This window comes from Aotus nancymaae, unplaced genomic scaffold (genome assembly GCF_030222135.1).
Source record: "Aotus nancymaae isolate 86718 unplaced genomic scaffold, 86718_ANA_hifiasm-v0.15.2.pri h1tg000033l, whole genome shotgun sequence".
Taxonomy (NCBI): Eukaryota; Metazoa; Chordata; class Mammalia; order Primates; family Aotidae; genus Aotus; species Aotus nancymaae.
In genome coordinates, this window is record NW_026988447.1 from 38,922,753 (window position 1) to 38,934,621 (window position 11,869).

The following is an 11,869-nucleotide window of genomic DNA, read 5'->3' on the forward strand; positions in this document are numbered from 1 at the left end:
GAATACAACTTGACTAGTTTCATAGGATAATTTGATAAGACAGTGTCAAGGCCAGATTATATAGGGTCTCAGGTGCCAGATTTGAATCTTAAAACTTATTCAGTAGGTAATGAGGATTCATTAAAGGTTTCTGAATAATGGAGAGGACCCTGCATACTAATATATAATACAAACTAGAGAGGCAATATTCCAGAGCAGTGCCTTCCAAAGGCTGAACAAAACAGATTTTCAGGGAAAGCAAACAGTTAAAAAGTTCGTTTAGTCAATTTAACAGATATTTGTTAATAATTACTATATGCCTGGCACACTGTTAGTTGCTAGGAATATAATAAAGAAAAAAGATATGTTTTTGGCTCTCTTGAATCTCACAATGCTATAGACTTATACAAAAGAAAGTAAACTATATGCTATAATATATAACAGCAGGTGAACATGGTGCTATGAAAGTTTGTAACAGCAGGAATTAACCTAGAGGAAGAGGGTCAGGAAAGGCTTACCCGAGGAACTAAGATTTTAAGGAAGAATAAATGATGATAGCATAGAAGTAGTAAAGAGTTAGTTGGAGTTCATATTGACTACAGTGTTAATTGATGAGAGGAGAGCAAAAAGTTACCAGTAATTTATATTAGGATGGTGACAGCTGAGACAAGAAGAAAAAAGAGTTATTTAGGAGGAAACTCAAAGGCCTGGGTGACACACTAGATCTTTACCATCCCATATAGTAGCCGCTAGCCACCAGCCATATGTGGTTATTATGCACATGAAATGTGGCTAGTCTGAATTGACATGTGCTTATATAAAGTATAAAATAAACTCTAGATCATGGGTTTCCAACCCTTTGAATGCAAGGACGTTTTTGCTTGTGTGTGATGGCAGATATCACAAAAATTATGCATGGACCTTTTCTCCAGCACATCAGTCTGGAGTTAAGTGTTAAGTGTTATCTTTAGCGTTAAGTGTATTTTATGTGTGGCCCGAGACAATTCTATGGGGCTCAGGGAAGCCAAATGGTTGGAAATCTGTGCTCTAGATTCTGAAAATTTAATACCAAAAAAGTGAAATACTTCAATTTAAAAATATTGATTATACATTGAGATAAAATTTTGGATATGCTGAATTAAATAAAACAGTAAAATTAGTCTCACTTGCTTCATTTTGCCTTAATATAAATATTAGAATTTTTTTTTTTTTAAGACAGGGTCTTGCTTTGTCACCCAGACTAGAGTGCAGTGGCCGGATCTTGGCTCACTGCAGCCTTGACCTGCAGGACTCAAGCAATCCTCCTATCTTAGCCTCCTGAGCAGCTGGGACTACTGGCTAATCTTTAAAATTTTTTGTAGAGATGGGGTTTCACCATGTTGCCCAGGCTAGTCTCAAACTCCTAGGCTCAAGTGATCCACCTGCCTTGGTTGGCCTCCCAAAGTGCTGGGATTACAGGTGTGAGCCACTGTACCTGGATCTATTAAGGCATTTCAAATTACCTATGTAGCTCACATGCTTTTGTTGGACAGTGTTGAACTAGACAGTAGGAAGAGGCAAGTGACAGGAATAATCTCTAGGTTTCTAGTTTGCATAAGTGGGTCAATGATGATGGCACTCAATGAGACAGAAAATGTTCTAAGACAGGTTTGAGGATAGGACAGTCACAAACTCTATTTTGAACATGTTAGTTTGAGGTATCTTTGAGGCGTCCAAGCAAATACATATTTAGAACTGAAATGTTAAAAGTGATGGTCAGATTAAAGAGGAAATGGAAGTTACTGTTCTTTAGTTGTGATTTGGTGAAAAACAGGAAAATAAGGGTATCGCAGGAATCAGTGGATTAAATGACATCTTCACAACTCTTATAAATAACTCCCTGATTCAACATATTCTCTGCCAGAGTAAAAATTTACATATCCAATATGGTAATGTGTGGATAGTTGGCATTCCATCCTAAAACTCATATATTAGAGAAATCACAGGTTTGCCATTTCTCAGCCTACCTTATGTCCCATCTTGCTCCCAACTCCGTTATTTGGACACACTTCCAAATACTTCTAATTTTTCAATAGTAGGCTATCATCACTTTGAGTACACTGAAAATCTTATTCCTAGGTTGATTCTCAAAAGTTTAATTTTTGTTGGAACAGTAGAGCCAAATAAGATTCAGATTCAACTATCATTAAGCGCTAGGTTCCTTGAAATATGTTTCATACATATATCACTTCACAAAGGCTAAACAGTTACCATTATCAGACATTCTCTGAAGTTAAAAGAAGACAACTTGTAAAGTTAAAAAATCTGTCATTTAATCAAGTTTGGAAACTTCCAGTTTCAAATGCATAGAAATCCCACTTCAAAAAGGCACTTCTTCAAACTCCTTCGATTTTCTCTTTCAAAAAAAGATTCCAGGATGTTACAACCATTAAATAAAAAAAAAAAAACCTGCCAAGTATTTTCAGAAAAATCCAAATAAATTAAACACTTATTTGCTCTCAAAACTTTTACATTAGTTACAACAAGGGAACTAGACACATTATAACACAGATTAGGCTGATGCAAGAGTCTTCACAGAAAAAGATACAGTTTATCCAAGGGTATACAGAATAATCTATATTATACTTTGTATTATTTCAACTACTATATTTAGAAATGTCATTTTATGGCTAAAAAAAAGGAGGGTTTTCAAAGCAGCTTAAATCTATAATACCCACCTGCTCTTGCTATTGTGTGGTAATCTCACATTATCAGAAAATACCACAAAATGCTAAACAAAATGATTTCTAACTATCCTATGTTCCTTTTAGTAAGAGAGGGGCATAAAAATCGATGACAAGATGTTACTTTAAGAAAGCTGTATTTGTATTTTCCCCTTAAAATTTAGAATTTTCTTCCTCTCTCATAAAGCTTGTTTTTATAAGGCCAAGATTATGTTGGAGAAAATACATACTACCAGAAGAGATTTATTGCCTAAGAGCTCAGCACTCTCTATATTTGTTTGCTCCTTATCAATCTCCATTAAGGATTAAATCCTCACTCTTTTAAGCTTTAAAAACAGCCCCCTTCTTTCCCTTGCTAGTTTCATAAAATCACAGTTACTATCTTTAGCCTCTGATATCAGTGTAATCCATAGGTTTAGATCAAGGGCTGAGCAACTAGTCTGAACTATCCTTGCCGAAATGTCTACAGAGCAGGATTTCTCTACCTTAGCAATACTGACATCTTGGCCCAGATAACTTTTCGTTGGGACACCGGGGCTGTACTGGATGCACTGTATGATATTAGGAGTATTCCTAGCCTCCAACCCTCTCTTTCAACCTCAGTTGTGACATACCCCCAAATATCTCAGATTCTGTCAGTTATCCAATCAGAGGCAAAATCACCTCTAGGTGAGAACCTCTCCCCTATACCATCATTTCCCAAATAGTGTTCTATGAAACATAATTCCTCAGATGTTCAAATAAGCTTGGGAAAAGCATCCCTTTCTTGGAGAATTTCAATGCTTATGAACAAATTAAGGGATCTAAAAAGTTCTGTAGTAAAGAAAACATCTGGATATTGTTTTTCAAATTATTTGGAAAAAGTGGTGTCCTAGAAGGGGAAGGGGGAAGAATGTTCTCAAAAAAACTCAATGTTGCAATTTTCTTTCTAGCTTGCTACTTAAAAATATAAGAATTCCAGGCACATATGATTTAGTAATAAATAACAAAGCTTTCAACTTTTCATTATGAACAAAGAATTAAACGCTTAACAACATATAAACAATAATAATAAGAGTTGTCAAATGCTTAGTAAATGTAATTCATAAATAAATTAGCTTGAAGCCATTAGTAGAAACCACACAAATATTTACATAGGTAGACAATATTTTAAAAGCTGATTAAGTATACTAACTACATTAAATTTGATATATCTATTAAATTTATTAGATACATTATTTGAAAAACTCATATTACCTACAATTCACTTGGTTCAAACACAAATATCAATGCATAACAATGTTAAAATTCTTTTGATTCTAATTGCTTAGAAGTTTGCAAACTACCACCACCTGCAACCTATTTTTGTAAATAGTGTTTTATCAGAACACAACTATACTCACTAATTTGTAATGACCACCTATTAAAAGACTATCAGTGGTATGTTAAACCTTCTTTTTCAGTGCTTAAGTCAGTCAGTTCAATGGTAAACATTCTGAACTAATATAAATCACCTGACTTTTCACTCATCTCAGCAAATTTGATTTAAAAAGCAAAGGTGTTCACTGAATTTTTATGTCACTAGCAAAATATTAACTTGAAATGTCCGTAACAATCAATCAATGGGATACTATATAGCTAGCAAAAAGAATGAGGTAAATTAGAGCCATAGTTTGAGAAGATGTCCACAATATTTCAAGGTGAAAAGAAAGCAATTTGCAAATTTTGTACATTCTGCTTTTGTTGTTTTATCAATGTTGTTTTATAATTTTTTTTTTAAATCTGTTATGTACATATAATCATATCCTAGTATAGCTAGAAACATAAACTTTAGGACGTGGTTAGGAAGGGGTGAAAGGGGAGACTTACTTTGTGTAATTCTTCAGCATTTAAAATATTTTAAATAAAAGCTCAAACAGTAAAACATATAAAATCAACTTATGTAGTAAAAAGAATATTTAACAAAAAAAGGTGAAAGCCTCCTCTTCATCCCAAACTGCCATCACCAGAAAATGGCCATCTATTATAGTCACAGTTAACCCCTGGAGTTTAGCATTTGCCATGTGCTGTTGTTTTTAATACACCAAAGTAAGTGATTTCTACTTTCATGCATTTAAGAGGGCATGTCACTCATCTGAAACATAGTGTTTAAACAGTATTTTCTCATATTTCCAGATTATTCGTACACTTGTAAAGAAATAGGAAAAAAATAATATAGAAAACCAGAGACCTGAGTATTGAAGAATCAAACAAAATTTTGATGATAAAACAACATACCTAACAAAAATCTTGGAATAGTTTCATTTAAAGAAAATCCATATTCCCTATTATAAAGTATTCATTACAGACTATAAATTAAAAGCACCTCCTCCATAATTCTACCTCCAAGAAATATCTATCCATTATTAAGTTTATTGTCTTCCACACTACTTTTTCTGTATGTTTACACTAATATTTGTTGTGTATATATTTTTTATGGATTTTAAAAACAAAGTAAGATTTTTACATGTCCTTAACATAACTTAAAAAGAATTACTGGCTAGGCACGTTGGTTCACACCTATAGTCCCAGCACTTTAGGAAGCCAAGACAAGAGGATGGCTTCAGGCCAAGAGTTAGAGACTAGCCTAGGCAATATGGCAAGACCTTGTCTCTATTGGAAAAAATAAAATTAGTGGGGCATGGTGGCATGCACTTGTAGTCCCAGCTACTTGGGAAGCTGAGGTGGGAGGATCTTTTGAGCCCAGGAACTCAAGGTTGCAGTGAGCTATGATTGTACCACTGCATTCCAGTCTGAGTGACAGACCAATATCCTGTGTAAAACATTTTTTAAGAATTATTAAAAAAATGTTTTAAAACTAGGTAGTATTTCTTAGAAACTAGCTAAAATTTTACATTTATTGATGGTAGAGAAAGATGCTTTCCTGTACAATAACTGCTCAACCAGGTAATTAATTTGTCCCTTTCATCATTAACCTAGTTATCCATATGCCATCCTTACAACAATGGATACTGGAAAGACATTTGGGTTCTAGGTTCAGAGAGGCCTGAAACAGAATCCAATTCATGGTTTTACTAATTCTTGGCCAAGTTATTTAACTTTGCTTTAGGCTTCTTATGGGAAAAAAAGATAGCTAGTATAATCAAACTCATACAATTGTGATATGTATCTAGTATGATCAAACTCATACAATTGTGATATGTATGACAATGCTTGCTTGGCATACAGTAATCACTATTATGAACAGTTACAGTTGAACACATGCTTTAATTTGATATTTAATGAGGATTCTTGGCTATCATTTTTTCCCCATGTGTGAAACTAATCACCTTGGTATACTTAAGCCTGGGATGGAAATTCTAATCCCTACATCCATAGTTAAGTGAACAATACAGACATGTCCCTGGCCTTTAAAAATATGCACACTGAGTAATTCTACTTCTAGGAATTTACTTGAAGGATCAAAAATTTAATTACAAAGGTAGTTATTACAACACTGTTTACAAAGTATCATAAACAACCTGAATGTCTAATAGGGTATGGTTTAAATCATCATGATTCTACAAACACTGAAACTGATAGTATAGAAATATGCATGCTTTACATAGAAAAGGTTACTAAACAGGCCAGGCATGCAGTGGCTAATGCCTGTAATCCCAGCACTTTGGGAGGCTGAGGCAGGTGGATCAATTGGCTGGGTGTAGTGGCGGGTGCTTGTAATCCCAGCTACTTGGGAGGTTGAGGCAGGAGAATTGCTTGAACCCAGGAGGCAGAGGTTGCAACACACCTCGGAGTGGTGTGAGCCGAAATCACACCACTGAACTCCAGCCTGGGTGAAAAGAGCAAGACTCCATCTTAAAAAAAAAAAAAGAAACAGGTTACTAAACATAATGTATTTTTCCTTCCCTTTGAAAACACACACAGAAAACCATCTGGAGGAATTACAATTTTTATTTTGTCTCTTCAATTTATGCATGTTAATTTCTCTCTCCCTTTTCAACTTATGCAGGAGATGAGAGGCTAGTACAAAGATTGCAACTTTACAGAAGATGAATCTGAACGAACAGGTTAAATTACTTGCCTTTCGTCCCCTTAATTGTAGGCCAAAACTTGGTTCTTTTTCATTAAACTGTCCTCCTAGGTTTTTATGGGATCCTCCCACCCATAAGTAATCAAATATGTTAATGAAACAAACGTAAAAATGTATGGATGCTGAAACCAACTAAATTGAACATTTCTTTCCTCTTTTCATAGGATCTTTTTATAATGTATTCACATCTTAGAAATATGTCATACTACCTTGATGTAAGCAATTGTAATATGAAAAAAATTTTATTTGCAAAGCTAGTTTATGTGTGTTATTAAATACTGTGGTGTATTAGAAAAGTTAAAGGTTGTCTAATAATGATAGGTATTCAACATAGCCTTTCCAGGCCTCAGGATAAACGTCCTGAGGCCTGGAAAGGCTATGTTTTTCCTCAACAATTGGACCCACAAAATAATACACAGTGTAAGAGCACTAGACTACCATGAAGTACTTTTGCTAAGAAACAACAAAAGATACACTTCTGGGATAAATGACAGTGCCCAGCCACGTAGAGAAGAGTAGCTGATGCAAGCTAAGTGAGAATATCCTTTCACTTTAAGAACTTTCTAGTTTAGATTAGGCTCATTAAATGTAGATACTACTATTGGCTTTCTAGCACACAAATCAGAAATATCACATTACCTCTCAGCCACAGAGTCAGCCAATATGCCTAAGTACATTAACAAAGAGACTGCTAGAAGATTCTAGAAGCCCACTTTTTAAAGAACTCTCTGGCCGGCCAGGCTCTTTAAAGAGTCACAGGCTCACTCACTGCTATAGAGATTTCTCAGCCTGAAAATGTAGCTCTATCTTACTTAATGGTTCTGGTTTCTGATCTTTTAGGATATGGCTTTAAGAACTAAAAGAATGTCCACCCTACCTCTCAGTTTTTTCCTCTATAGGTTGAGTCACTGAAGCCAAAGATTGCTTCCATTATTAACCCCTACTCTGCCGAAGATGGAGAGTGGAATTTCTGATCCTTTTCTGACAAAAGCCAGTATTTCTTGTCGCTTAATACAAAACCTTGTAGAGACGAATTCATCGACTTAAGTTACTGTTTTGGCCTCCCACTGTGTACAAAAGACAGAAGCAGTTGTAAAAGTGGAAGTGTTCAAACAGTATTGAGGATTACCTTACCTATGCCCATATACTGAAAATATAAACGTTCAAAATGTTTAAAATTTCAAGTCAAGAAATGTGTATATCTAGAAAAAAATGGTATTAAACCTAGAATTTTCTTTGTAAGAAATCAAAGCATAGACTGCTTCAAGTGAGCTACTCTCCAACATCTCTTTGCTATATTTTAAAGCTGTCCATAGAATAGTAAATGAGGCATTTATTTAAAGACCACTGGACACTGATCTTGTTTTAGTATAGTTGAGGTATTATATTTTGGACCATTCGGAACAGTCATATTAATATGCCTAATGACCTTCCTGTAAAAAGTAATATAGCTTTTATACATTTGGTTTCCTCACAAAATTACCAGTAACAGCAGCCTATAAGCAGCAGCTAGTTTTTCATATTTCAGAATTACTTAATTATATTCTTTGCAACAAAATTCCCAGACCAGAGAAACAACGGAACATGTGGAAACATGTTTCCATGACATAACGCCGCTCCGCCTAAGCCTTACACCAAGTGTTCATAATAGAATCACTCCACAATCATGTTTACACGGGACAGCTGCCCCCGACTCCAACAATTCACTCTGCAGAAACACTCGTTTGGTCCGACCCAACCCCGCCGCATTCCAGCAACCAAAGTAGTTACCAATGCACAGGCCAGTGACTTCCATCCGAGGCTCTCCCTATGCACCATTGACCTGGCCCTGGAAACCCGCTCCATTACCTCCAGTTCTCAAGGGCACTAGGTTTTGTAAAACCCCACATGCCTCACTGAGCACACTTCGGAAAGAAAAACGAAAAGGCTTTCGAGGCCAGATGAACCTGCAATTCATCTCTGACGTGTGCAGCCTAAGCTGGCTTTTGACTTTTCTGAGAGAAAGCTGTCTGTCACCAGAGGGACGGGGAAAGGTGGGAGGGCAGGATGAAGAACTCTCGCGGGGCCGCGCGCCCGCGGCCGATAATCCCACGCAAACCTCATTAGAGGCAACCGCAGATCTTTCTCGATGTTCAGGACGCCAGGGCTGTCCCACAGCAACCCCTCTCTCGCAAGCAAAAGAGGCGTCGGGGGTCAGCGGCGCGAGGAGGCAGGGAGCATGTGTGGGTACAGAAAAGAAAGCTGCGCAAACTAGTGCTGTCCCTCGTCCTTGAAGGAAAAGCAGCTTTGCGGGGCGAGGAAGTCCGACCGCCACCCGGCGGTCTCTAGGGACCGCGGTTGACTGGCTGCACCTGTCATCTCGGGGTTCGGGGCACATCCGGGGAAAATTCGAGAAGCCAGCAGACAGGACAAACATAAGGGCGGGATGGAAAACTGTTTCTTAGGGTTGACGTGATGCTCAGCAGAGGCACTTACGGGGTACACCTGTCACTGTACTCATTGGCGATGGTCTCGATGCCGCCACTCCTCGCGACAGCGATGTAGCAGTTGAGAAAGCCGAGGTCAATGCCAACCACAGACATCCCGCTGCGTGATGGTCGGGCTGCTGGTGCCGAACCCTTTGGTACGGGAACCGCGTCCTCTTCTGAGCTATTGCTGCTGGGATTGCGACCCCTACGAGAAGCAAACCAGAGGGGACCCCAAGTCGCGAAGCGGAAAATCTAGGGCAGGGAGTCGGAAACCCGCGGAAGGAACAGAGGCCGCTGCGCAGCGTCCCGCCGTCCGGGTCTCTCCCTACTGCGGTTCGGCCGCCTCCGACCGGCGGTTACTGGGACCTGCGCCTGCGCGCTCGGCCGCCGGGGAGGCGCGCGAGCCTCCGCTCCGCGTCCGAGCCTGCTCGCTGCCCGGACTTCGGCCGCTTCCGTCAGCACTCGGGCAAGGGCCCGAGTGGCTGCGGGTTCGAGAAAGATCTGGAAAATGGAGGTTGCAGAGCCACCACCGGGCGGGAGAAGGGGGAAGGCGGAGCGGGGAGGATCAGGGAAAGGAGTAGGGGAGGCAGCGTGGGTTCGCGTGCCCTCCCGTGGCTTCAGGACGTCGGGCGGTTGTGCTAGGTGAGAGGCAGGCTGCCGGCCGGCCCGGCGCTTTGCAAATGTGTTTTGAGGCACCCTTTTGGGTTGTTTTGGCAACCGGAGGCGTGCCGCCCAGGCTGGCGGACGCCGTCCGCTCTCCCTACCCTCAGAGGGGCTCGCCCGCAGCCCGGCACCCACCTGTAGGCCTCGCCGCCCCGAGAAGCCCATGTGCCGCCCGGCGCGCCCGGCTCTGTGAGGTGGCGCCCATTGTGCGGCGACCGCCGCTCCGCCCCGCCCCGGGGGCGCAGCCGAGCCCGGGCCAGCCTCTGGTGCGAAAGCAGAATGAGCACATTCTAGGCTTTTTTCTTTTTTTCTTATCAGGTTTTGAAATACCAAAAGTCAAACTTATGTCAAGAAACAAGATCACACTGACAACTTTCCTTCCACGTACCTTTCCTCACGCCATTCTAAAAGATGCTGGCCCTGCCACTGACCTTTGCCTCTGGAAACCAGTTTTACAGAAAAGTGATCTTAATTAAGTCTGTGCCACTTACACCAGCCAAGTCTGTGCTCCAGCCTTCAGCCGCTGGCCTGTGGTCCTCAAAAAGCCCAGTGTGGTCCAGTGCCCTCCCTCTTCATTTGATCGACATCTGTTACCTGTCTGTAATTAACCAAGCTTTATGATACACTTACGAAGTTCCTTTTCGTGCACTTTTATGTGTGTACCCTGTTCCTTCTCTCCCAGTCCTTGCTCTGTTCCCTGGTCCTCCTCGTCCTCTTCCTCTGGTCGCTGTTCCTTCCCATCCAATTCTTCGTGTGTTTCCTGTTCCATCTTGAAAATAGGCGTGGGTTTTTTGTTACGTTTTGTTTTGTTTTTACCAGATGCTTTAGTATTCTGATTATCCCTAGTTGTCCACTTCTTTAAAGAACTTAGATTTTTTAGTGTTAATAATGTTGCTACAGCAGTAGCAGCAGCAAGGGTGGCTATAGTTCATGCTGCTGTTAGGATGAACGTGAAATCCATTTTCAAAGGCAATACTGAGGCAACTGGTTGTCCAGTATTGCTTGCGTTCTGGTCTCTACATTGAAGAATCAATCAGGCCTCTCTTCCCTTCATGAGCACTCAGGAGACGTTGACCACCTGGGAGAAGCCGTCCTCTGAGACAGGGCAGCGCGTGAGCAGAACAGTGATTGGGCGCTGCCGGCCCCCCCAACCCCCACCCCACCGACTGAACCCTGGGCCCCAGTTCTGCTGGGCGCCTGTGGCTTCCACCAGTTCACCTCAGACGCCTCTTCTGACATGGCCATTTCGGGGCTACTGCTGTCTAGATTTATTCCAGAATATCCTGAAATGCTCCTAGTACAATGAATTTATCTAATTCCATTAGTTTATTCATGTTGTCCATATAACTTGAGGGTGTAAGAATTTTTTTCTATTAAAAATACCACTTAAAATATCAAAGTCAAAAGAAGATTGAGGCCAGGAGCAAAGTGGTGTTATCATCATGTTCCTTACAATTACTGGGAGGACGAGAGAGTACCTAGTGGTTAAAATCATGACTGCCTTTGGGGGTCACATAGATTTGGGTTGTAGTACCAGGCTTGCCTACTTTGCCATCTGTTAGAACCTCTGACAAGTTACTTAACTCTTCAATTCGCAGGTTCAGTCTGTTAAAATGAGGATAAATATGCCTACTGGGCTGTTTTTATGATTAAATAATGTAAGCATAGCATCAGTACCTGGCATCAAATGATCAATAAATGCTAGCTATGCTTAGCTGTTGTTACAATATAAAAATGATACTGATTTATGTACGTTGGTCATGTATCCAGCAACCTTGCTGAATTCTCTTATAAATTCTAGTATTTGCAGAGTTTCTTGGATTTTCTGTGTATAGAACCATATGACCTGGGAAATAATGAATTTCTTCATTTTTATTTCCTATTGTTTTGTCTGGATTATGTTGCTTAAGTGCTCTAGTAAAATTTTGAAAATAAACAGTGGTGGTAAGCATCCTTGTCTTGTCCCT

The 11,869-nt window shown here is 40.0% G+C and overlaps 1 protein-coding gene across 1 annotated transcript in view; it reads right to left on the bottom strand.

Moving 5' to 3' along the window:
* The window catches only part of HSPA4L (heat shock protein family A (Hsp70) member 4 like), a 51,150-nt gene extending 41,596 nt beyond the window's left edge, over positions 1–9,554 (bottom strand). Inside the window, exon 1 of the mRNA XM_012473051.3 lies at positions 9,247–9,554. Within this exon, the coding sequence (XP_012328474.1) occupies positions 9,247–9,353 (107 nt within the window). The 5' untranslated portion in view covers positions 9,354–9,554. The remainder of the gene's footprint in view (positions 1–9,246) is intronic.
* Positions 9,555–11,869: the final 2,315 nt, after the last annotated feature.